At 49.7% G+C, this 27,515-nt stretch overlaps 1 protein-coding gene across 18 annotated transcripts in view; it reads right to left on the minus strand.

The window, feature by feature from the left end:
* KDM2B (lysine demethylase 2B) overlaps window positions 1-27,515 on the minus strand; it is a 156,256-nt gene that overhangs the window by 119,306 nt on the left and 9,435 nt on the right. For all 18 annotated transcript variants that reach the window (XM_065524940.2, XM_065524925.2, XM_065524929.2 and 15 more), the window contains 2 exons: window positions 4,311-4,493; window positions 3,727-3,829 (listed from right to left, as the gene is read on the minus strand). In XM_065524940.2, coding sequence (XP_065381012.1) covers window positions 3,727-3,829; window positions 4,311-4,493 — 286 coding nt within the window. The remainder of the gene's footprint in view (window positions 1-3,726; window positions 3,830-4,310; window positions 4,494-27,515) is intronic.

Genomic DNA, 27,515 nt, shown 5'->3' on the forward strand with positions numbered 1-27,515 from the left:
AACAATGTCATTTTAATTAAATTCCACAGAACTGTTCTATGATCCCGGAGGACTTCATCATGGTGGGATTTTTTACCCTGCTTATTAACTGAAATCGGTATTCTTTTCAGCAAAACAAATGGACTATTTCCAAGATGACAATTTCCTTCCTAACGAGGTTCAAATCCTCTAACCAGTTCCCATGGCCACTGACGGCCATCGAATAGATCTGTAGATCTATTTGCCACACAATTCAACCCCGAGACAAATGGTCCTAGAAAACTGGCAGTATGTGCACGGTGACAGACAACCGTTAAAAAAAAACTGGGAGTGTGTGAGCCTCATTTTTTTTTTTGGTAATTAGATAGGATCCTAAATATATTAATAGAGCTTACTATTTAAAGGAATCTTTCAATAAAGTGCAGAATATGCTGAGTATCTCAGGAAGGCAAGGTAGGCATTAATTATGAAACTGAAACCTATGTCACCCAATGCAGTCTCTTTTGCATTCCTAAATCCACGTCCGGTTGGACCCTCATCCCCTCCCCTCTCCCTGCCCGTCACTCCCAATTCCACACCATGCCATGGCCTCCTCATGTTCACGTGCCCCCACACCCTCCAATCCCCATAGCAACAGGAGGACCTGCAGAATGCAAACCTGAACACATTTCTCTCTGCTCAAAATCTTGGAGAGGATTCCAGCTGTTCTTACAGGAAATGCAGCCCCTCTGTTCTGCTTGGCCCACCCCGCACCCACCCTGCATTCACTGCCTCTGTTCCAGCCCCACTGGCCTTCCTTCCACAGGTCCCCTGCCCTTCCCCACCATCCCAAGTCGACTACACACAGCCAGGAAAGCCCTCCCAGCCTTCTTCACCTAAGTAACCCTGCTCAGTCTTCAGACCCTAGCTCAGAACACCTTCCCCGACCACCTTGAGTGGGTGAATCTCCTCCCCTAGTACCAGCTCTGGGGCACTGTGGGCCTCATCGCAGCTGCAAGTTCCCATCTGTTTCTGTGATTACTGGATTTACATCTGTCTCCCCCATACACTGTGTAGGCTCCAGGAGAGCAGGAACCTCTTCTGGTTTTCTCCCCACTATAAACCCCAGTACTCAGCACCAATCAGGAGCTCAAGACACAGGTGCTGAACGAATGAATCAATCAATCAACCAATCAATGAACCATCAGCTCAATCCATCAATGAGCCATCATCTGCCTCCAACTAATAATCTCTGAGTCCCACAGCCTTTTCTCAGGGTCTTTTTCACTTCTCTCCCGTCTCCTCTGTCATTTGTTTTTTTGCCTTTTGTTTTTTTTTGTTTTTTTTGAGACGGAGTCTCGCTCTGTCGCCCAGGCTGGACTGCAGTGGCGCGTTCTCGGCTCACTGCAAGCTCCGCCTCCTGGGTTCACACCATTCTCCTGCCTCAGCCTCCCAAGTAGCTGGGACTGCAGGCGCCTGCCACCACACCCAGCTAATTTTTTTTTTTTTTTTTAGTAGAGATAGGGTTTCACCGTGTTAGCCAGGATGGTCTCAATCTCCTGACCTCATGATCCGCCCACCTTAGACTCTAAAAGTGCTAGGATTACAGGCATGAGCCACCACACCTGGCCTTTTTGTCTTTTTTTTTTTTTTTTTTGAGACGGAGTCTTGTTCTGTCACCCAGACTAGAGTGCAGTGATGCCATCTCAACTCACTGTAACCTCCACCTCCCAGGTTCAAGCAATTTTCCTGCCTCCTGCAGCTGGGACTACAGGCACCCACCACCACACCTGGCTAATTTTTTTTTTTTTGTAGAGATGGGGTTTCGCCATGTTGGCCAAGCTGGTCTCGAACTCCTGACCCCAGGTGATTCGCCCCCTCTTGGCCTCGCAAAGTGCTGGGATTACAGATGTGAGCCACCACACCTGGCCTCCTCTGTCATTTGAAGCTCAGGCAGAACGTCCCCTCCAAGAAGGGAATATCCCCTCCAAGAAGGGAATGTCCCATGATGACACCAGCCAAATGGGATTCCTCTAGTCCCTGTTCCCCTCCCACGACTGGAGCCGCACCTCAGGCCCCTCAGGCACAGCATGTTCTCCAGAGGGTAGGGGCTTGTAGTCTTGTTCATCTTTTTACTTCCCCATCCCAGGAGCTCTGTCAATTTTGCTGCAACTGAATCCAAACAGAATGGAACTGAAAACAAGTCCTGCTCCCTCCCCACCTCGAGCCCAGTCTCTGCCTTTGATGCAGCCCAGATCCAAGGCGTAGATGGAGCTTCAGCTTGAAGGGGAGGAAAAATGCCCACAAAGTAATTACAGAAAGAGAGAGAGAGAGCTTGAAAGCAAAACCTTGAGAAGCCCAAGGGCCAGCTTGCTGGCCTCCCTTACAAAGTCTGGCACGCAGTCTGCACTCACTATGCACTGAATTAAGGGCTGAGTGAATGAAAAGTTCACAGCCTTGAAGCTCCTGGGGGCATTCCTGGCAGTAGAGCTGAACAGAGAGATGCTAATGGATTCAGGCCGCCAGCGCCAACTCTTCGAGGAAGCCCAAAGCAATCGCTCTGCCTGGGACAGCTTGTGTCCCCTTCCCCCTTTTTTGGTTTTTTTTTTTTTTTTGAGACAGAGTCTCGCTCTGTCGCCCAAGCTGGAGTGCAATGGCTCAATCACTGCAAGCTTCGCCTCCCAGCTTCAAGAGATTCTCCTGCCTCAGCCTCCTGAGTAGCTGGAATTACAGGCGTGTGCCACCACACCCGGCCAATTTTTGTATTTTAGGTAGAGACGGGGTTTCACCATGTTGGTCAGGCTGGTCTCAAAGTGCTGGGATTACAGGTGTGAGCCACCACACTTGGCCTCTTTCCCCTTTCAGAGTTGGAAACAGAGCTGGAAGCCCCAAAGGTGACTTCCTCTTCCCAAAAGTTCTGTTACTCAAGTCCTTGAACATGGAGGGGCTCAAAGATGCTACAGCCCATGTTAAATAATCAGTCTCAGGACTTGCTGGTCATGCCACATGTTGTGATATCTTTGCTATTAAACCGTGGTTGGCCGGGCGCCGTGACTCACACCTGTACTCGGGAGGCTGAGGCAGGAGAATTGCTTGAACCCAGGAGGCGGAGGTTGCAGTGAGCTGACATCTGCACCCCAGCCTGGGAGACAGAGCAAGACTCTGTCTCAGAAAGTAAATAAATAAATAAACAAACAAACCGTGGTAAACTTCTCCACCCAGAGCCAACCTCCTGCTCAGAGGGCACCGTCTAAGGTGTGTCAGGTGAGTAGGTGGCCCCTGGACTATATTTGGGAAAGGTTCTTTTGGGTACGAGCTCCAAGGTCTCAACACCAAGGAAGAAAAGAACACCAGGTCTTTCCCCATTGCTCACCAAAACCAAAGCATCCAATGTGGGCAGGTTCCCCAAAAATGCCCACTCCCAGGACACAGTCTCACGGAGGGAGTGCACAAAAGCATGCACAGTTGTGCCCTTGCGTACAGACACACACACCGATGCAGAGGTGTCTGTCATTACTCCTCCTCAGATCACAGATCCCCAGGGGAGCTGGTCCCAGAGCAGAGATCAGAGCCCCTGCAGCCAACGGGCACACGCGAAGGACCCCGTCCCTCCCGTCCCAGCTGTGCCCCCACAGGCACAGTCCTTCAGTTCTGAACGGGAGCGTTCGTGACGTTCAAGCCTTCATTGATGGCCAGGAGCCTCCTTCCCACCTCCCCAAGCCTGGGGGTCACCCTTCCGAGCTCTGGCCAGCAGCCAGGCGGTCTTACTTCTTCACTTTCGGATACTTCATCTCTGCAATGGCATTCGTGGCTTCTGTCTGCTTCTCCTTCAGATGCTGGGGCCACATGTTGTCCACCCAGTCCACCAGGTCTACCTGAAAGCCAGACCAGCATCAGCACTGCATTTCTCCACTGCCGAGCCAGACACAAACACCCCTTCTCCCTGGGGAGCCCTTGGGCCCACCAGTGTGAGCTCCATAGTCCCAACATGGGAGGAAAGAAGGGCAGGGATGACAGGAACCCCACTTTGTAGAAGGGAAAACTGAGTCTCTCCAACAGGAAATGAAAGAGTTGCTGGGGGTCAGGCATGGTAGTTTATACCTCTAATCCAAGCGCTTTGGGAGGATAAGGTGAGAGGATCACTTGAACCCAGGAGTTTAAGGCCAGCCTGGGCAACACAGCAAGATCCCTGTCTCTACAAACCATGTTACCAACCTTAGTCACCCCTATGCCTGCCAAGCCCAGTCAGCCACACCCACATGAGCCTTTTTGCAAGGCACAGCCCAGGTGGCAGGGGGACAGGGAAGGAGATGAGGTAGAAGGTATCTGGGGAGGGTACCTGGGCCCCGGACCTACCACAGTCGGACGCTTGACCAAGTGCTCCAGCTTGGTGTGGCTGAACTCTAGGCTGATGACGTTGTACAGCTTGTCCCGCTGGGCCTCAGGCGTCTCGTAGTAACGCACAAACTGGGACATGCTCATCTCTGTGCCCTTCTGGGTGTTCACATCCATCACGTCCACAAGCCGCCGACTCCCTGGGGGCGGAAGCCACACGCTGGTTGTTCCTGCAAGCTTGAGGCTCCAGATCCTTCGTGGGAGCCCCTCACTAAACAAAAGCTGCTCCTCCACAGTTCCCTACAGTCCTCACCCCTCTTCTCGTCTGTTCAATTACCTCGCCCTGTTGGCTTTCCTTCCTGGATCTGTCTCCCACTCACCCGCTTCCCTGCACCACCATGGCCTCCACGCCAGTCCACGATGACCTCAAAAGTTACCTAACGGGGCCCGGGTGGCTGGGCGTGGTGGCTCAAGCTTGTAATCCCAGCACTTTGGGAGGCCGAGGCAGAAGGATCACCTGAGGTCAGGAGTTTAAGACCAGGCTGGTCAACATGGTGAAACCCTCCCTCTACTAAAAATCCGAAGACAGCCAGACATGGTGGCTCATGCCTGTAATCCCAGCACTTTCGGAGGCCGAGGAGGGCGGATCACCTGAGGTCAGGAGTTCGAGACCAGACTGGTCAACATAGTGAAACCATGTTTCTACTAAAAATACAAAAAATAGCCAGGCATGGTGGCTCACGCCTATAGTCCCAGCTACTCGAGAAACTGAGGCAGGAGGTTTGTTTGAACCCAGGAGACAGAGGTTGTTGCAGTGAGCTGAGATGGTGCCACTGCACTCCAGCCGGGGCGACAGAGCAAGACTGTCTTAAAACAAAACAAAACAAAAAAAAGGACAGAAAGAAAAGGAAAGACATATATAAACAAACAAGAAAATCCCGGCCGGGTGCGGTGGCTCAAGCCTGTAATCCCAGCACTTTGGGAGGCCGAGACGGGCGGATCACGAGGTCAGGAGATCGAGACCATCCTGGCTAACACGGTGAAACCCCGTCTCTACTACAAAATACAAAAAAACTAGCCGGGCGAGGTGGCGGGCGCCTGTAGTCCCAGCTACTGGGGAGGCTGAGGCAGGAGAATGGCGTGAACCCGGGAGGCGGAGCTTGCAGTGAGCTGAGATCCGGCCACTGCACTCCAGCCTGGGCGACAGAGCGAGACTCCGTCTCAGAAAAAAAAAAAAAGAAAATCCCAAGAAGCCAGTGACCACATTTGTTCACAGCCACCTCAACAGGTTACAGGTTAAACCAACCAAAGGCCACCATATGATGACAGCCCAAGGGCCAAATCCAGCCTACGGCCTATCCTTGTGTTACCCAGAAGAATTTTTTAACTTTTTTTTTTCACTCTGTCACCCAGGCTAGAGTGTAGTGGCGTGATCTCAGCTCACTGCAACTTTCGCCTCCCAGATTTAAGCAAGTCTCATGCCTCAGCCTCCCAAGTAGCTGGGATTACAGGCATGTGCTACCACACCTGGCTAAGTTTTATATTTTTAGTAGAGATGGGGTTTCGCCATGTTGGTCGGGCTGGTCTTGAACTCCTGACCTCAAGTGATCCGCCCACCTCGGCCTCCCAAAGTGCTGGTATTACAGGCATGAGCCACTGCAACTGGCCTAGATTTTGTTTTTCCCTACAAGAGCTTAAGTTTTGAGGGGTTTTCCATTTTTTTTAACAGAGGGAGAAAATCAAAAGAATACTATTTTGTGATATGAAAACTATATGAAACCCAAATTCTCAGATCCATTTACAAAGTTTTCCTGGTGCACGGCCACAGGCATTAGTTCACATATTGTATAGGGGCTGGCTCAGTGCTACAACGGCAGAGCTAAGTAGTTGCAACACAGACCAAATGTCCTGAAAACCCTTAAGTATTTACTCTCTGGCATTTAACAGAGAAAGTATGCTGGCCCTTGAACTAGACAGAACTCTCATGGAACTTAGATGTTGATATGGGTAATAGTCTCATCCCGTTCACTGAACCTGCCCTCTAACAGGCCCATGGTCAATATTTGTTGAATAAATAAACATAGCCTTTCATGTGGTCAGAACTGAAAAATAAAAGTAATCCTGTGTAATCCCAGCACTTAGAAAAGCAGAGGTGGGACGATGGTGCTTGAGCCTGGGAGTTTGAGACCAGCCTGGGGAACACAGCAAGATTCCATTCTCCTTTTTTTTTTTTTTTGAGACAGGGTCTTACTCTGTCACCCAGGCTGGAGTGCAATGGTACGATCATGGCTCACTGCAGCTTCAACCTCCCTGGCTCAAGGGATCCTCCAGCCTCAGCCTCCCAAATACCTGGGAGTACAGTGGGGCACCACCACATCCAACTAGGTTTTCATTTTTTGTAGAGACAGGGTTTTGGTTTTCTTTGTTTGGTTGGTTGGTGTTTGAGACGAAGTCTCACTCTGTCGCCCAGGATGGAGTATAGTGGCACGATCTCCGCTCACTGCAACCTCCGCCTGCTGGGTTCAAGTGATTCTCCTGCCTCAGCTGCCCGAGTAGCTGGAATGATTGGCATGCACTACCACACCTGGCTCATTTTTGTATTTTTAGTAGAGACGGGGTTTCACCATGTTGGCCAGGTTGGTCTCGAACTCTTGATCTCAGGTGATCCACCTGCCTCAGCCTCCCAAAGTGCTGGGATTATAGGCATGAGCCACTGCACCCGGCATGATAGGGTTTCATTATGTTGCCGAGGCTGGGAGACCCCAATCTCCACAAAAAGGAAACAAAAAAAGAAAGTAACTTCTGGGGCCGGGCGCGGTAGCTCAAGCCTGTAATCCCAGCACTTTGGGAGGCCGAGATGGGCGGATCACGAGGTCAGGAGATCGAGACCATCCTGGCTAACACGGTGAAACCCCGTCTCTACTAAAAAAAATACAAAAAACTAGCCGGGCGTGGTGGCGGGCGCCTGTAGTCCCAGCTACTCGGGAGGCTGAGGCAGGAGAATGACGTAAATCTGGGAGGCGGAGCTTGCAGTGAGCTGAGATCCGGCCACTGCACTCCAGCCTGGCCCACAGAGCGAGACTCTGTCTCAAAAAAAAAAAAAAAAGTAACTCCTTACATTTGTAAGAGAACTTGGGTATTTCTATCTTTTGGGTTCAAGATCTAAATTTCACAGCAACCCTGGAAAAGCAAGGTGAGATAGTCTCTGTTGGCCGGGCGTGGTGGCTCATGCCTGTAATTCCAGCACTTTGGGAGGCCAAGGCGGGCGGATCACAAAGTCTGGAGTTCAAGACCATCCTGGCCAACATGGTGAAACCCCATCTCTACTATGAACACAAAAATTAGCCGGGCGTGGTGGCAGGTGCCTGTAGTTCCAGCTACTCAGGAGGCTGAGGTGGGAGAATCGCTTGAACGTGGGAGGCAGAGGTTGCAGTGAACACAGATCGCGCCATTGCACTCCAGTCTGGGCGACAGAGCGAGACTCCATCTCAGAAAAAAAAAAAAAAGTCTCTGTTTTACAAATGGGGAGACCAAGGCCCACAGATAAAGCAACTGGCTCAAGCTCCCCAGAGCAGACTCTTTCTACCAATTACAACCATTACCATTTACTATGCGTGTCAGCACAGACGGGTTCTCTACATACGTTATCTTGGTTAGGTTCATCGTGGTCACAGCTCTGTGAAGCAGAACTTCAATTAAACCCATTTAACGGAGGAGAAGCTGAGGCTTGGACAACTAACTCAACCAGGAATACCCAATTGGTAAGCGGCAGAGCTGGGATTTGAATCTAATTCATTCTAATGCCTGGGTTCCTCTCCCATCCCCCAAATACTGAATCTTGATCACATGCTAAAGTTGAAAAATGACCCCAGACCTGGCCAAGTATGGTAGCTCATGCCTGTAATCCCAGCACTTTTGGAGGCCAAGGTGGGTGGATCACCTGAGGTCAGGAGTTCAAGACCAACCTGGCCAACATGGCAAAACCCTATGTCTACTAAAAATACAAAAATTAGCCAGGTATGGTGGCACACATCTGTAATCCCAGCTGCTCGGGGCGGCTGAGGTAGGAGAATTGCTTGAACCCAGGAGATGGAGGTTGCAGTGAGCTGAGGTCGTGCCACTGCACTCCAGCCTGGGCGACAGGGTGAGACTCTGTCTTAATTAAAAAAAAAAAAAGATTCCAGACCACACCAGTGGCCAGGTCCCTCCCATGGACCCTGGGAAGCAGCGGATCCAGGGGAAAACAGTTTTTGTTTTAGCGTCTGGAGTGCAGATCCACCAGGGGGCATCCCCGTTCTTCGCTGGATATTCTGGCCTTGATCTTGGCAAGGCTAGCGCCTTCCTTACCCAGGTGCCTGGAATAGGTGGGCGCCACTCAGACTTTCCAGAAGGCCCACCTGGCAGAAACCCTCCTGTTAGAACCCCAGTACCAGCTGGGCACAGTGGCTCACACCTGTAATCCCAGCACTTTGGGAGGCTGAGGCGGGTGGATCATGAGATCAGGAGATTGAGACCATCCTGGCTAACACGGTGAAACCCCCATCTCTACTAAAATATACAAAAAATTAGCCAGGCGTGGTGGCAGGCGCCTGTAGTCCTGAGTCTGACGCAGGAGAATGGCGTGAACCTGGGAGGCGGAGCTTGCAGTGATCGGCGATGGCGCCACTGCACTCCAGCCTGGGCGAGAGAGCAAGACTCTGTCACAAAAGGGGAAAAAAAAAAAAAAAAAAAAGAACCCCGGTACCCTCCCTGCTCTCTGCCCAGCCTCCCACCTCCACCCACCTCTCCTCCATAATCTTCCTCAAGGTCATGTCTGCAAAGCTCCCTGTGCAAAGGGGTCTGCTGGGCAGGTAGCAAACAGGATAAAGACCACTAAAATCACCACCCCAGAGTCCTGCAAGTCAGCACTGAAGGCCAACCTGAGCTACCCCCACCCACATACTGTTAAAATCTAGAGGGTTCGGTTCCCAGCGGAGCCTCCAGCCTGTGCCTCGGGCTCTTGGCTTCTCTGGGAATCAGCTTCTTCATCTATAACATGGGGAAAAAGCAGCCAGCCCAAGAACCGTCCTGAGACATAACTGAGTTCATGCACTTCACGCGCACGCGGAGCACCTACAGGTGGGTAGTGTTACCGAGTCAGTCAGTTTCATCTGTAACTACAGGTGGAGAATGTGAGGAACTGGGAAGTTTAGGGACTTGCCCAGCATCACAGCCAGTTAAATCGTTGCTGGCTAGTCCCAATGAATGAACTGCTTAGGACCCTACAACATATTCAAGATACAAATGGGTGCGGGGTTCTTCTGGGGAATGATGAAAAAGTTCTAAAACTGACTTTCATAATGGTTGCACAACTCTGTAAATATACTAAAAACAAGTGAATCGTGGCCGGCCGCGGTGGCTCACACCTGTAATCCCAACACTTTGGGAGACAGAGCTGGAAGGAGCGCGTGGCCCTAGAAGTTTGAGACCAGCCTGGGTAATATAGTGACACCCCAGCTCCACACACACACACACAAATTGGCCAAGCATCGTGACCCACACCAGTGGTCCCAGCTACTCCGAAGGCTGAAGTGGGAGGACTGCTTGAGTGTCAGAGGTTGAGGGTGCAGTGAGCCATGATCGTGCCACTGCACTCCAGCTTGGGCAACAAGAGCCAGACCCTGTCTCAAAAAAAAAAAAAAAAGGCTGGGTGCGGTGGCTCAAGCCTGTAATCCCAGCACTTTGGGAGGCCGAGACGGGAGGATCACGAGGTCAGGAGATAGAGACCATCCTGGCTAACACGGTGAAACCCTGTCTCAATACAAAAAACTAGCCGGGCATGGTGGCGGACACCTGTAGTCCCAGCTACTCGGGAGGCTGAGGCAGGAGAATGGCATGAACCCGGGAGGCGGAGCTTGCAGTGAGCTGAGATCCAGCCACTGCACTCCAGCCTGGGCAAGAGAGCGAGACTCCATCTCAAAAAAAATAAAAAATAAAAATAATAAAAAAATAATAAAGAAGTGTGGGGGAAATGAATTGCGTGGTCTGTGACTTATATCTCAATAAAACTTTTTTACTTTTTTAAAATGGAGAGTCTCAGAGATGGCAAGTAATCTGGGAGTGTTTCCAAATAAATGTATGCCTTGTATATATCATGATACTTGCCCTTTGCAACACACTTTTTTTTTTCTTTTTTAAGAAAAATTCTTGCTCTTGTCCCCCAGGCTGGAGTGCGATGGCGCAATCTCGGCTCACTGCAACCTCTGCCTCCCGGGTTCAAGCAATTCTACTGCCTCAGCCCCCCGAGTAGCTGGGATTACAGGCGCCCACCACCACACCTGGCTAATTTTTGTATTTTCAGTAGAGACGGGGTTTTACCATGTTGGCCAGGGTGGTCTAGAACTCCTGACCTCAGGTGATCCTCCTGCCTCAGCTTCCCCAAGTGCTGAGGTTACAGGTATGAGCCACCGCGTCAGGGCCTGTAACATACTTTAACAATTTTACACTCTCATTTAATCCCAGGTATATATATCTGTCTCACATGTACACAGATATCAATCCACAAGTTATTATTTTCAATCTTAGTCCAAATGTGGACCAAGAAAAACAAAAGAACATCTGGATCTGGGATTCATGTGGCACTCAAATATTTGATGAATGCAAGAGTCGGCAGGGTGTGTTGACTCACACCTGTAACCCCAAAACTTTGGGAAGCCAGGGCAGGAGGATCACTTGAGCCCAGGAGTTCAAGACCAACCTGGACAACATGTCAAGATCCCATCTCTACAAAAAATTTAAAAATTAGCTGTGCATGTTGGCAGACACCAGTAGTCCCAGCTACTTGGGAGGATCACTTGAGCCTGGAAGGCAGAGGCTACAGTGAGCAATGGCTGTGGCACTGCACTCCAGCCTAGGTGACAGAGTGAGACTGTCTTAAAAAATAAAAAATTGCTGGGCGTGGTGGCTCATGCCTGTAATCCCAGCACTTTGGGAGGCCAAGGCGGGCAGATCACAAGGTCAGGAGATCGAGACCATACTGGCTAACACAGTGAAACCCCATCTGTACTAAAAATACAAAAAATTAGCCGGGCATGGTAGCGGGTGCCCAGCTACTCGGGAGGCTGAGGCAGGAGAATGGTGTGAACCTGGGAGGCAGAGCTTGCAGTCAGCCGAGATCATGCCACTGCACTCCAGCCTGGGCGACAGAGTGAGACTCTGTCTCAAAATTAATTAATTAATTAATTAATTAAAATAAAAAATTTATAAAAAGATTAGATAGCAATCCTATTTTGTAAAAAAGGGATACCAATTTAAATAATGTTTAATCATATTTAATTATGAGAATATAGTAATTTACAAAATTATACCTTAAGACCCTGAAAATGTTATTGTGCATGTGTCAAAGTATCAAAAAAGAAAGAATAACTAGCCTGGGGGAAATTTTTTGTTTTTCTTTTGAGACAGAGATCAGAGTGACGCAACTACAAGCCAAGGAGAACTAAGCACTGCCGGCCACCACTAGAAGCCAGAGAAGGCAAGGAACGACTCGCCCCTAGGGACTTCAGGGGGAATGTAGCCCTACAGACACCTGAATTTTGGACTTATAGCCTGCAGAAGTGTGAGAGAATAAATTTCTGTGGTTTTAGGCACTCACTTTGTGGTACTTTGTTATGGCAGCCTAGGAAACGAATCGAAGGATTAGTGAGAGAATGACTGGGTATACCTATATGGCTCCATAAATGTGACATATTTACACAGGGGAGGGCTGGCCCCTCCCCTTGCCTCCCTCCCAGAGCCTGGTACAAGCAGATCACAGGGCCAACACCTTCTATAACGAAATCACAGTTTACCTAGCAGCTTCACAAACAGAAAGGTGTCACCCACTGATGACCTCATACGGTTTCATTCTAAATACTGTATTTCTTGGTTACTTGTTTCTTGTCTTTCCGCTCTGCTACTCTGTGAGTGCACTGAGGGCAGGAGCCTTGCCTGTCTTGATCGCTACTCTATTCCAGATTTCTAGAACAGAGCCTGGTGCAGGCTAGGAGCTCACTCTTTGTCAAATAAGAAATTAGTGCTGTTCAAGGTCAGGAGATCGAGACCATCCTAGCTAATATGGTGAAACCCCGTCTCTACTAAAAAATACAAAAAAATTAGCCAGGCGTGGTGGCAGGCACCTGTAGTCCCAGCTACTCGGGAGGCTGAGGCAGGAGAATGGCCTGAACCTGGGAGGCCAAGCTTGCAGTGAGCCGAGATTGCGCCACTGCACTTCAGCTGGGCAACAGAGCGAGACTCCATCTGACACACAACTTCACAAATGGCAGGTGAACTAAAGAACTGACCTGGGGGTGGTTCTGGGTGGGCATGTGTAACAAAGAAGATGAACCCCCACCTGGAATCACCTGGTAGGTCCTGAGCAGCCCTGGGGCAGCACAGCTCAACACTGAAGGGCAGACAGGTATGGAGAGGGCCTGTGTTTCCTTTTCCTTTTTTTTTTTTTTTTTTTTTGAGATGGAGTCTCACTCTGTTGCCCAGGCTCACTGCAGCCTCCACCTCTTGGGTTCAAGCGATTTTCCTGCCTCAGCCTCCCAAGTAGCTGGGACTACAGGCATGTGCAACTACACCCAGCTAATTTTTGTATTTTTTGTAAAGATAGGGTTTCACCATGTTGGCCAGGATGGTCTCAAACTCCTGACCTCAAGTGATTTGCCCACCTCGGCCTCCTGAAGTGCTGGGATTACAGGCGTGAGCCACTGTACCCGGCCTAATTTTTATATTTTTTATACAGACGGGGTTTAGCCATATTGGCCAGGATGGTCTCGAACTCCTGACCTCAAGTGATTTGCCCGCCTCAGCCTCCCAAAGTGCTGGGACTACAGCTATGAACGGCGCCCAGCCTGCTTTTCTGAGCAATACCATGCCTCCCACTGCCACTGCTGCCTTCCCCAGTACCTCTTAGGCACTCTCTTGGCCTCTGCTACTTTGCAGCTTTTCACATCACAGATGCCACCTGGGACCAGTGTTTAAGACTCCCAGTCAGACCACGGCCAAGCCAGGGTCCCCACTGACTACACTTCAGCTTGCCCCACCCTCTGGTACAAGGGAGTCAGGACTTAAGGGACTGGCCTACCTCAGCTGTATGCCTGCCTCAGACCGGGGAAGGGCTGTGGGGAGCAGCTGGGGCTGAAGTCAGAAGGGGAAGAGTATAGGGAAGAGGCCCAGGCAGGCCAAGTGACCATCTTAGGAGCAGAAGGTCTGAAGGCTTGGTTCTAAGAAGAGCTTCCTTGGTGTACCCGGAGCGCCAACCAGCTCCCCAGGTGCCCTGGAAGCCACAGTCTGTGGAAGGGTAGGAATGGGAGTGGAAGTGGTGGGAGGAGGAAGGAAAATCAGTTCTGTTGGGCACCTGGGCTTCACGGACCTCCCTTCCCCCAGGGAAACAGAAATGGACAGGTCACCTGTTCATGCCACACAGCTGGGGTCTAGCCCCCACGGGGCAGCAGGAAACACAGACATGATAGAACACTACCCAGAGAGGCAGGGTGATAGCAACAAAGGGGACCAGGGAGGCAGGGTGATAGTAAGAGAAGGACCCCTGGCTTTGAAGCCTCATACATCGAGAGGAAGGCCCCCTCTCCAAACAGATAAGGGGACATTTCATGCCACAGATATCAGGTTGCTACACGAGTAATTGCAGTTTTGCCATTGAAAGTAATGGCGGCCAGTTGCGGTGGCTCATGCCTGTAATCCCTATACTTTGGGAGGCCAAGGCCAGCGAATTACCTGAGGTCGGGAGTTCAAGAACAGCCTGGCCAACATAGTGAAACCCCATCTCTACCAAAAACACACACACACACAAAAATTAGCTGTGCGTAATGGCACCTGCCTGTAATCCCAGCTAGTCGGGAGGCTGGGCATGAGAACTGCTTGAACCCAGGAGGTGGAGGTTGCAGTGATCCAAGATCGTGCCACTGCACTCCAGCCTGGGAGACAGAGCAAGACTCTGTCTCAAAAAAAAAAGAAAAAAAAAAAAAAAGAGAGAGAGAGAGAGGAAAAAAAGAAAGGAAGTAGTGACCAAAAAAAAAAAAAAGAAAAGGAAAGAAAGAAATGGCAAAAACCACAATTAGTAGGCTGGGTGTGGTGGCTCACGCCTGTAATCCCAGCACTTTGGGAGGCCGAGGCGGGCAAATCACGAGGTCAGGAGTTTGACACCAGCCTGGCCAACATAGTGAAACCTCATTTCTACTGAAAATACAAAAACTTAGCCAGGCGTGGTGGCAGGCGCCTGTAGTCCAACTACTTGGGAGACTGAGGCAGGAGAATCGCTTGAACCTGGGAGGCAGAGGTTGTGGTGAGCCGAGATCATGCCATTGCACTCCAGCCAGGGCAACAAGAGCAAAAAACTCCATCTCAAAATAAAATAAAATAAAATAACACAATTGGTTTGTACCAACCTAATACATTCCAGCCAATAAGTGACAAATAAATGACAAAATTAGGCCACCACCACGCTGCAGCCCCTGATGAACTAAAGGAGCTAGGTGCTGAGCACCAATGGCTGCTGACATCATAGAGAGGGAGGGAAAGAGGGAAAGAGAGAGAGAGAGAGAGAGAGAGATGACCCAACATTACGTGCCTCCTGATGGAAGAACGAAGCACCAATGATGAAGCGTCCTGCCAGAAACCATGAATGAATGAATGAATGAATGAATGAAGAGTATGCAATAGCAGGGGAGGTACCCTGAATCGGGTCAACCATCTACATCCGACTACCAGTTTACAGAACTACAGAAAAAGAGGCACATGTTAGACAGCTCCAAGAGTGTGGCATTGGCAAATCCACACGGGGAAAACTCTGCAGGTCAACAACTCAACACGTCAACTCCACAAACAACCCGGAGGAGTTGAAGGAGATGTAGGGAGAATCCAGAGAGTGAAGAAGACTTAAAATGCAGCTCAACCAGGCTGGGTGCTGTGCCTCATGCCTGTAATCCCAGCACTTTGGGAGGCTGAGGCAGGAGGATCATCTGAGGTCGGGAGTTTGAGACCAGCCTGACCAACATGGAGAAACTCGGTCAGGAAGAAACTGACTTTACACCTTTTCTTTCCTTCACCACAGAACCCTTTCCTCAAACAGAAGCTTTGATGCTAGTCAAATACACGTAAATAAAAACAAAACAAGCAGCTCAGGCTGATGCAGAAAGTAGGTGGGGGGTGCTCAGAATTCAGACCTAGATCCCTGGGGTTTCCCTTCAAAATTCACCAGGTTGGGGCATTTTTGGGTCCTTTCCCAGGGGCAAGGCACTGAGTTTTAGTTCCTGAATACTCAGATCACTTCCCTTAAATGTGTAAAGTGGGCAGGAGCAGGGGCAGTGGGGGCAGAGGAAGAGACAGGGGCCACCAGTCCCTTTTGGCCTGAGCTGAGAGATGAAGAATGAGCCCTCCAGCTTCCCGGTCTGATCTTCACAGGGGCAAAGGGAACCCAGCATACAGGCTGAGTCTCTAAGCAAGAGGTTTGGCACTGGGGAGGGGGCGGGTGGCCCAAAGGGAGGGAGGGGACAGGTAAGTGCCAAGAATGGAATGCGGCCCTCCCAGCCTTTAGGAGCAGCCATCCCTGGAGCAGCTGACCGGGACAAGCGGCCCTTCAGACCAGCGAGGGATCCACGCTGCTGGGGCTCTCGGATTCCTGAAGTCAGTGGGTTACAGGAGAAATTTTCCACATGGGACAGTGCCTGGAGTTCCTAGGCAGGCCAGCAGCCTCCCTCCCTCCACCGCCCACCCACCCCAGGCTCATCAGTGCTCTGGTTCCCGGGCTGCACACACATCCAACAGGTTCCAGCTGCGGAAATTTAATCCATGGCCCCGTGGCCCCTGCTTTGAAGGCTCCATCCGTCAGCTCCTAGAGCCTCGGGCTCGGGGCCAGGACGAGGCTGCTGAAAGTCATCTTGAAGGCTAATGTGAAACATACACAGGTGCGACCCCAAACTCCCCCAAGCCCCGCTCTTCCGAGAGCGCACAGAACTGTTCCACATCACAGTTCTGGAACCTTCTCCAGCATCCTCACATTTTTGGATTGGTTTTATATTTTGTTCCCCATCCATGTCACAAAGGCAGCACTGATTAGCAAGAGCACTGCTCAGAGGTTCAAATCCGACTCTGCTCTACTGTTTTGAAACAGCAGTGAGGCCGGAGTTCAAGTGATTTGCCCGCCTTGGCCTCCCAAAGTGCTGGGGTTCCAGGGATGCGCCACCGCGCCTGGTCCCTCTCCCTGCATTTCTATCTGTCCTGGCAATTGGATGCCTCCCCTACCTGCCGGTCTGGCCTTGACCTCCCTCGTGAGATCCAACTCAATGTGCCCTGAACCACACCCATCTGTACCCACTCCCCAAGTTGTTTTTCTTCTGGGGGTCTATCAGAAGCATTGTGTTCTCCTAATCACTGAAATTCAAACCCACATGTGATTCTGATGTGCCAAGTACTATCTGAGCAACTCAAAAAGCATTTGTCTCCAGGCCTCAGCTTTTCCCGTTTGTGAAATGGGGAAGTAGGACTGGAAGAACTCTAAGACTCCTTCCCGAGCTTCAAATGGAAAAACTCTGTGATTTTAAACCAATTTAAGGTTGGACGCGGTGGCTCACGCCTGTAATCCCAACATTTTGGGAGGCTGAGGTGGGCGGATCACCTGAGGTCAGGAGTTCAAGACCAGCCTGGCCAACATGGCAAAACCCCGTCTCTACTAAAAGTACAAAACTTAGCCAGGTGTGGTGGCGCGAGCCTGTAATCCCAGCTACTCAGGAGGCTGAGGGAGGAGAAGCTTGAACCCGGATGGCAGAGGTTGCAGTGAGCCGAGATCGAGCCACTGCTCTCCAGCCTGGGTGACTTTTTTTCCGTGACTCCATCTTGGGGGTGGGCGGGGGGGACTTAAAAAAGGTCTGGCGGGCACAGTGGCTCACACCTGTAATCCCAGCACTTTGGGAGGCCAAGGCGGACAGATCACCTGAGGTCAGGAGTTTGAGACCAGCCTGGCCAACATGGCGAAACCCCATCTCTACTAAAAATACAAAAAATTAGCAAGGTGTGGTGGTGCAAGCCTGTAATCCCAGCTACTCAGGAGGCTGAGCTAGGAGAATCGCTTAAACCTGGGAGGCGGAGGTTGCAGTGAGCCGAGATGGGGCCACTGTACTCCAGCCTGAGCAACAGAGTGAGACTCTGTCTCAAAACAAATAGTCTGGGGACAAGTCAGCCAGTTTTGATTTCCAAGGGGTGAGAACTTAGTTTTTCTCCAAAATACGGTCCATCAAGGGCAAGATCCACAGCTCGTGACTAGTACCAGGCCAGACACAATACAGACACCCAGTAAATCTGTAAGGGAAGAAAGCATGGAGGAGGAGGAAGAGGAGGAGGAGGAGGAGGGGTGAGAGGAGGAGGAGGAGGAGGACGACCTGGAAAAATGAACACCTAATTCATATGACTATTGAGGAGAACGAAGTGAAGCCCTATGGCACATATGTGATAAAAGATAGGTGATTATTAGTACAATTGCATGAATACTGGATGAAGTCATTTGTCATGAAGATTCAAGCAAAGGGCCAAAGAAAGCATCAGTTGCCTTGGATTCTCTCACTGGAGAGAAATCCAATAAAGTCATAATATGCGGGCCCTGGTGCAATGGCTCTCGCCTGTAATCCCAGCTACTTGGAAGGCTAAGGTGGGTGGATCGCTTGGGCCTGTGAGATTGCGAGCAGCCTGGGCAACATAGCAAGACTCATCTCTACAAAAAATAAAAAATAAAAACAATTAGCCGTGCATGCCCATAGTCCCGGCTACTAGGGAGGGTAAGGCGGGAGGACCACTTGAACCCAGAAGGTCAAGTCTGCAGCGAGCTACGATCGTGACACTGCACTGCAGCGTGGGCGACAGAGTGAGATGCTATCTCAAAAAAAAAAAAAAAGGGGGGGGGGCAGGTTCAGTGGCTCACGCCTGTAATCCTGGCAGTTTGGGAGGCTGAGGTGGGTGGATCACCTGAGGTCAGGAGTTTGAGACCAGCCTGGCCAACGTGGTGAAACCCCGTCTCTACTAAAAATACAAGAAGTAGCTAACCCCAGCTACTTGGGAAGCTGAGGCAGGAGAATCACCTGAACCCACGAGGCAGAGGTTGCAGTGAGCCCAGATCACACCACTGCACTTCATACTGGGCAACAGAGTGAGACTCCATCTCAAAAAAAAAAAAGGAATTAAAAAAAAAGACAAACCTAGGCAACGTAAGGAAATCCTGCCTCTACAAAGCATTTAAAAATGATCTGGGCATGGTGGCGCACCTGTAGTCCCAGCTACTTGGGAGGTTAAGGTGGGAGAATCATTTGAGGCCAGGAGGTTGAGGCGGCAGTGAGCTGTAATCACACAACTAGATTCCAGCCTCGGCAACAGAGCAGGACCCCCCACAACAAAGAGCATACTGTGGAGGTCCCAACCAGTGCAATAAAACAAGGAAATATATTAAAAGACATAAAGAGGCCGGGCCCTGTGGCTCAAGCCTGTAATCCCAGCACTTTGGGAGGCCAAAGCAGGTGGATCACGAGGTCAGGAGATCAAGACCATCCTGGCTAACACAGGGAAACCCCGTCTCTACTAAAAGTACAAAAAAATTGCCGGGCGTGGTGACACATGCCTGCAGTCCCAGCTACTCAGGAGGATGAGGCAGGAGAATGGCGTGAACCCGGGAGGTGGAGCTTGCAGTGAGCCAAGATCGCCCCACTGCACTCCAGCCTGGGCGACAGAGCAAGACTCTGTCTCAAAAAATATATAAAATAAAATAAAATAAATTTTTTTAAAAGGCATAAAGATTGGAAAAAAGAAACAAAACTGCAATTGTTAATAGATGGCATAATTGCTTAACTTAAAATAGCAACACCCCCAAAAATCAAATACCTAGGAATGAACCTAAGAAGACCTGCAAGTCTTCTACAAAAACCCTACAAATCAAGGGAACAATATGCCACATTCACTGAATAGAAAACTCAGTATGATAAAAAGTTCCCCAAGTGATCCACAGAATCAACAAGATTCCAATCAAAATTACAGCAACCTTTAAAGAAACATGGACAAGGTGATTTTAAGATTCATATGGAAGGCCGGGCGGGGTGGCTCAAGCCTGTAATCCCAGCACTTTGGGAGGCCGAGACGGGCGGATCACGAGGTCAGGAGATCAAGACCATCCTGGCTAACATGATGAAACCCCGTCTCTACTAAAAAAAATACAAAAAACTAGCCGGGCGAAGTGGCGGGCACCTGTAGTCCAAGCTACTTGGGAGGCTGAGGCAGGAGAATGGCGTAAACCCGGGAGGCGGAGCTTGCAGTGAGCTGAGATCCGGCCACTGTACTCCATCCAGCCTGGACGGCAGAGCGAGACTCCGTCTCAAAAAAAAAAAAAAAAAAATTCATATGGAAACACAAAGGGTCACAAGACAAGGCAATCTTTTTTTTTTTTTTTTCTTTTTTCTTTTTCTTATTTTTTTGAGACAGGATCCCTCTCTGTCGCCCAGGCTGGAGTACAGTGGTGTGATCTCGCCTCACTGTAGCCTCCGCCTCTGGGATTCAAGCAATTCTCCTGCTTCAGCTGGGTAGGAGAGTAGCTGGGATTACAGGCGCGCACCACCACACCCAGCTAATTTTTGTTTTTTTTCCTAAAGACAGGGTTTCATCATGTTACCCAGGTTGGTCTCAAACTCCTGGACTCAAGTGATCCTCCCTCCTAGGCCTCCCAAAGTGCTGGTATTACGGGTTTAAGCCACTGCGCCTGGCCTGAAAAGGAAATCTTGAAAAAGAACAAAGCTGAAGAACTTATCACATAGTGAGCCCTATCATGAAGCTGGTTAAGACAGTGTGGTACTGGCTTCATAACGGACACACCAGCCAGGAACTGACCCACACAAACGGAGTCACCTCTTTTATGACAAAACAAGACTTCATTGCCAATGGGGAGAGGATTTTTTTTTTTTTAGGACAGAGTTTCACTCTTGTTGCCCAGGATGTAATGCAATGGTGTGATCTCAGCAGACCTCAACCTCCACCTCCCGGGTTCAAGTGATTCTCCTGACTCAGCCTTCCCAAGTAGCTAGGATTATAGGCATGCGCCACCACGCCCAGCTAATTTTGTATTTTTAGTAAAGACGGGGGTTTCTCCACGTTAGTCAGGCTGGTCTCGAACTCCCAACCTCAGGTGATCTGCCCACCTTGGCCTCCCAAAGTGCTAGGATTACACATGCGAGCCACCGTGCCTGGCCAAGAGGATTTTTTTTTCTTTTTTCTGAGATGGAGTCTCACTCTGTCACCCAGGCTGGAGTGCAGTGGTGCGATCTCAGCTCACTGCAACCTCTGCCTCCTGGGTTCAAGCAATTCTCCTGCCTTAGCCTCCCAAGTAGCTGGGATTACAAGCACCTGCCACCACAGTCAGCTTATTTTTTGTATTCTTAGTAGAGACAGCGTTTCACCATGTTGGCCAGGCTGGTCTTGAACTCCTGACCTCAGGTGATCCGCCCACCTTGGCCTCCCAAAGTGCTAGGATTACAGGTGTGAGCCACCGTACACAGTCAGGATTTTTTTTTTTTTGAGACAGTCTCGCTCTGTCACCCGGGCTGGAGTGTAGTGGTGCGATCTCGGCTCACTGCAAGCTCCGCCTCCTGGGTTCACGCCATCCTCCCTGCCTCAGCCTCCCGAGTAAGTGGGACTACAGGCGCCCGCCACCATGCCTGGCTAATTTTTTGTATTTTTAGTAGAGACAGCGTTTCACCGTGTTAGCCAGGATAGTTTGATCCTCTGACCTTCTGATCCGTCTGCCTCAACCTCCCAAAGTGCTGGGATTACAGGTGTGAGCCACCGCACCCGGCCCAGGATATTTTTTTTTTAAATAATAATAGTTCTGGGTCAACTGGACATCCATATGGGAAAAAAGGGGAGACCCTGACCTCATCTTCCACCAGACAGAAAAAATCTATTCCAGATGAACTATAGATCAAAGTATGATCATTCAAACAATAAGGCTTTTTGAGAAAAACGTGAATATTTTCATGACCTTAGAGTAGGCAAAATTTTCTTAAGCAAGACACAGCAAGAATTAATGCAACCAGCAGAGCTAAATAGTCTGTGTTAAAATTAAGAACTTCTAGGCCAGGCACAGTGGCTCACACCTATAATCCCAACACTTTGGGAGGCTGAGGCGGGAGGATCACAATGTCAGGAGTTCAAGACCAGCCTGGCCAACATGGTGAATCTCCATCTCTACTCAAAATACAAAAATTGGTTGGGCGCGGTGGCTCACGCCTGGCTGAGGCAGGCAGATCACCTGAGGCCAGGAGTTCGAGACCGTTCTGGCCAACGTGGTAAAACCCTGTCTCTACTAAAAATATAAAAATTAGCTGGGCATGGTGGCGGGTGTCTGTAATCCTAGCTACTCGGGAGGCTGAGGCAGGAGAATCACCTGAACCAGGAGGCGGAGGTTGCAGTGAGCCGAGATCACGCCATTACACTCCAGCCTGGACAAGAGCGAAATTCCATCTCAAAAATAAACATATAAATAAAAATTAGCCAGGCATGGTGGTAGGTGCCTGTAATCCCAGCTATTCAGAAGGCTGAGGCAGGAGAATCACTTGAATCCAAGAGGCAGAGGTTGCAGTGAGACAAGATCACGCCACTGCACTCCAGCCTGGGCTACAGAGCAAGACTCTGTCTTGAAACAAACAAACAAAACAAAACTTCTGCTCATTCCAAGACACCTTTTTAGAAATGTGAAAAGACAACCCACAAAGTGGGAGTTATTGGTTTTTTTTTTTTGTTTGGTTTTTTTTTTGAGACGGAGGCTTGTTCTGTCACCCAGGCTGGATGCAGTGGTGCAATCTCAGCTCATTGCAACCTCCACCTCCCAGGTTCAGGTGATTCTCCTGCCTCAGCCTCCTGAGTAGCTGGGATTACAGGTGTGAGCCACCACGCCCGGCCTCTCATTTTTGTATTTTTAATAGAGATGAGGTTTGGCCAGGCTGGTCTCAAACTCCTGACCTCTGGTAATCTGCCCACCTCAGCCTCCCAAAGTGTTAGGATTATAGGCATGAGCCACCACCCCCTGCCTGGGAATATATATATACATATTTATCCGACAAAAGACTCACATCCAGAATATATAAAGAACTCTTACATTATAGTTTCAATTGTGTCCACCTATAAAATGTATATATTAATATGTTGAAGCCCTCACCCCCAGCACCTCAGAATGTGACCATATTTGGAGATAGGGTCTTTAAAAAGGTAATTAAGTGAAAATGACATCTTTAGGGTGAGCCCTCATCTAATATGACTGGTGTCCTTAAAAGAGTTTAGGCCGGGCGCGGTGGCTCAAGCCTGTAATCCCAGCACTTTGGGAGGCTGAGACGGGCAGATCACAAAGTCAGGAGATCGAGACCTTCCTGGCTAACACAGTGAAACCCCTTCTCTACTAAAAAATACAAAAAACCCATCCTGGCTAACACGGTGAAACCCCGTCTCTACTAAAAAATACAAAAAACTAGCCGGGTGAGTTGGCGGGCGCCTGTAGTCCCAGCTACTTGGGAGGCTGAGGCAGGAGAATGGCGTGAACCCGGGAGGCGCAGCTTGCAGTGAGCTGAGATCTGGCCACTGCACTCCAGCCCGGGTGACAGAGCGAGACTCCGTCTCAAAAACAAAAAAAAAAAAAACAAAAAACAAAAACTAGCCGGGAGAGGTGGCGGGCGCCTGTAGTCCCAGCTACTCAGGACGCTGAGGCAGGAGAACGGCGTAAACCTGGGAGGCGGAGCTTGCAGTGAGCTGAGATCCGGTCACTGCATGCCAGCCTGGGTGACAGAGCGAGACTCTGTCTCAAAAAAAAAAAAAAAGAAGACGAGTTTAGGGGCTGGGCACCGTGGCTCACGCATGCAATTGCAGCACTTTGCGATGGCGAGGCGGGAGGATCACTTGAGCCCAGGAGTTTGAGAACAGTTTGGGCAACAAAGCGAGACCCGTCTCTATAAAAAAGCAGAAGAGTTTAGGACAGACATGCAAATGGAAAACCACATGAGGGCAGAGAGAAGACAGCCATCTACAAGCCAAGGAGAGAGGCCTTCAGAGAAAACACACCTGCTGCCACCTTGATCTCAGATTTCTTATTTCTTGCCTCCAAAATTGTAAGAAAATACATTTCTTTTTTTTTTCTTTTCCTTTTTTTTTTTTTTTTTTTTTTTGAGATGGAGTCTCACTATGTCACCCAGGCTGGAGTGTAGTGGTGCAGTCTCGGCTCATTGTAACCTCCACCTCCCGGGTTCAAGCAATTCTCCTGCCTCAGCCTCAGGAGCAGCTGGGATTACAGGTGCGCACCACCATTCCCGGCTAATTTTTGTATTTTTAGTAGACGCTGAGTTTCACCATGTTGGCCAGGCCGACCTGGAACTTTTGACCTCAGGTGATCCGCCCACCTCAGCCTCCCAAAGTGCTGGGATTATAGGCATGAATCACTGCACCCGGCCTAAGAAAATAAATTGTTCTTGAAGCCCCCATCTGTAGTACTTTGTTATGGCAGCTCAAGCAAACAAATATACCTTACAATTAATAAGAGACAACCCTTTGAAATAATGGAGAAAAGACCTGATGAGACATTCAGAGGATATCCAATCATGAAACAAAGGCCAGGTGCAGTGGCTCACACCTGTAACCCCAGCACTTTGGGAGGTCAAAGCAGGAGAATTGCTTGAGCCCAGAAGCTTGAGAACAGCCTGGGCAACATGGTGAAATCTCATCTCTATGAAAAATACAAAAGCATGGTGGCGGGCGCCTCTAATTCCAGCTAATCAGGAGGCTGAGGCAGGAGAAACGTTTGAACTCAGGAAGCAGAGGTTGCAGTGAGCCACGACGGTGCCACTGCACTCCAGCCTGGGCAAGAAGAGTGAAACCTCATTCTCTTTTTTTTTTTTTTTTTTTTGAGACGGAGTCTCGCTCTGTCGCCCAGGCTGGAGTGCAGTGGCCGGATCTCAGCTCACTGCAAGCTCCGCGTCCTGGGTTCACGCCATTCTCCTGCCTCAGCGTCCCGAGTAGCTGGGACTACAGGCGCCCGCCACCTCGCCCAGCTAGTTTTTTGTATTTTTTTTTAGTAGAGACGGGGTTTCACCGTATTAGCCAGGATGGTCTCGATCTCCTGACCTCGTGACCCGCCCGTCTCGGCCTCCCAAAGTGCTGGGATTACAGGCTTGAGCCACCGCGCCCGGCCTGAAACTCATTCTCAAAACATCAAAAAAAGCAAACAAAACACACACACACAAACACACAAAAAGAAATCTATAAATATACACAACAAACAATATAGATGAATTGTATAAACACAAAGCTAAGCAAAAGAAGCCAAAACTAAAGAAGACATCCTCCACGATTTCACTGGCATAAAATGTGAAAACAGGCACAACTCATCCATGGGGCTAGAAGTCAAGTTCACTAGCAGTGGAGGGCGGAGACTACATGGGCAGATGCAGAGGATTCTGGGTATTGGTTACCCTGATGTGTTCAGTTTGTTAAAATTAATCGAGCTACGTGGTTACCATATGTGCACTTTTCTGTATGTATATTATACTTCAATGAATGGGGTTTTTTTAAGGGTACAGTGTTACAGAAATGGAAACTGCCTTTTTGGGGAAAAAAAAAAAAAAAAAAAGGCTTGGAGCTTAGAACAGACTGCTGATGGAGAAAAGCCTGATTTTAAGACATTAGAGAAGAGTCTGCGGCCCCAAGTTGTGGCCTGAACACCTGGTAGTGCACAAGTCCCTTTCTCAAACAGCCACCTCCCATGGTGCAGCGCCCAGGGCAAGGTAAGACACTGGAAGACAGAGGCTGCAAGACAGAGGCTGCGACCCCGCAATGACTTGGAGGGGAGGGCTGGCCCAGCCTTCCCCACACACTGCCCTCCAAAGCAGAACTGTCACGTCTGTTAGGGCTGTGTTTATGTCACCCAGCAACCCTGGAGAATCACTGCTTCCCCACTTTCAGTCCACGTGGTTCTGCTGGGCTGACCCCAGCCAGCAGCTCCAGTTTGGCTCCAGGCTGTGCTAAGACTGTCAGAGCCAATCCAGAGGCATTTAAGGGAACAACTGAGGGTTTGGGAAGGACCCTGAGCTGGCAGGATAGACGCCTGAAGCTGCTGTGGGCCCCTTCTTCACCCACCCTCCCTACCCTCCCATGGGGAGAAGCCTGCCAAGAATGAAGCGGAAAGAGGGAGTGGAAGTGGGAAGCAGAAAGGAGAAACAGACTCAACTTCTCAAGATCACTTTGGAGCATCCAGACATATTTGTCCCTGGAGGTTACATGCTGAACTTACGACCTAAGCCTATGAATTCCCTTTTGCTTAGGACAGCTAGAGTTACATTTGTCACTTAGGTCACTTATAACAAATGTGCCCTATCACCACTCTCTGGAAGCCTGTGTGCAGCTCAGAGACCGAAATGGGCATAATTCCCCATGCCAACTGCAGTCAGCAGCCTCCCTCAGAGTCCAGAGCAGCTGTCCCTCTGCAAAGCACTTGAACATTCATCGCTCCATTTGACCATCACAGAAATACCAAGGGAGTGGGGCTGGATGACTGTTCCTGCTTTCTTTTTTCTGTTCTTTCTTTTTTTTTTGAGACAGGATCTCGCTCTGTTGCCCTGACAGAGTGCAGTGGAGTGCAGTGGTGTGATCTTGGCTCACTACAGCCTCAAACTCCTAGGCTCAAGTGATCTGTCCCACCTCAGCCTCCTGAGTAGCTGGGACTACCGACGCATGCCACCAAGCCCAGCTAATTTTTGTGTTTTGGGGTTTTGTGGGGTTTTTTGTTTTGTTTTTTTTTTGAGACAGAGTATCGCTCTTGTTGCCCAGGTTGGAGTGCCACGGCCAATCTCTGCTCACTGCAACCTCTGCCTCCAGGGTTCAGGCAATTCTCCTACCTCAGCCCCTCAACTAGCTGGGATTATAGGCGCCCGCCACCATTCCTGGCTGATTTTTTTGTATTTTTAGTAGAGACAGGGTTTTACCATGTTAGCCAGGCTGGTCTCAAACTCCTGACCTCAGGTGGTCCGTCCACCTCGGCCTCCGAAAGTGCTGGGATTACAAGTGTGAGCCATTGCGCCTGGCCATTTTTGTGTTTTTTGTAGAGACAAGGTTTTGCCATGCTCCCCAGGCTGGTCTTGAACTCCTGGCCTCAAGCGATCCTCCCACCTTGGCCTTCCAAAGTTCTGGAACTACAGGTGTGAGCCACTGCATCGAGCCTGCATATCTTTGACATGCTTTTAGGTCAATTATTCTGGCTGGATCATCTGACACATCTGACACACCAGCCGGCTGCTTTCATCCTACACACAGACACCAGAGTTGGCGTTTACAAAACTTCAATCAAATGACCTCACTGCAGAGCCACTAGCATGGCGATCGTCAAAGACAGACAATAACAAGTGTTAGCAAGGATGTAGGGAAACCAGAACCCCCACACACTGCTTATGGGAGTGTAAAATGACACAGCTGCTTTGGTAAACAGTCTGGCAGTTCCTCAGTAAGTGAAACACAGTTACCACGTGATCCAGCAATTCTGCTCCTAAGGATATACCCAAGTGAAAATGTATGTTCAACAAAAACTTGTATGTGAATATTTTTAGCAACATTATTCATAACAGCCAAAAAGTAGAAACAACCAAAATGTCCATCAACAACTGTGGTCCAAAAACAAATGTTTTTGGATAAACAAAATGTAGTCTATCCATACAATGGAATATTATTCAGCCAAGAAAAAGAGTGGCCGGGCGCGGTGGCTCAAGCCTGTAATCCCAGCACTTTGGGAGGCCGAGACGGGCAGATCACTAAGGTCAGGAGATCGAGACCATCCTGGCGAACACGGTGAAACCCCGTCTCTACTAAAAAATACAAAAAACTAGACGGGCGAGGCGGCGGGCGCCTGTAGTCCTAGCTACTCGGGAGGCTGAGGCAGGAGAATGGCGTAAACCCGGGGGGCGGAGCTTGCAGTGAGCTGAGATCCGGCCACTGACTCTAGCCCGGGCGACAGAGCCAGACTCCGTCTCAAAAAAAAAAAAAAAAAAAAAAAGAAAAAGAGTGAAGTGCTGCCTCATGCTACAACATGGATGAGCCTTGAAAATATGACGCCAAGTGAAAGGAGCCAGACATAAAGGATTGTGTGTTCTATGATTCCATTTGAATGAAATGTCCGGAATCAGCAA

The sequence above is a fragment of the Macaca fascicularis genome, chromosome 11 (genome assembly GCF_037993035.2).
Source record: "Macaca fascicularis isolate 582-1 chromosome 11, T2T-MFA8v1.1".
Taxonomy (NCBI): domain Eukaryota; kingdom Metazoa; phylum Chordata; class Mammalia; order Primates; family Cercopithecidae; genus Macaca; species Macaca fascicularis.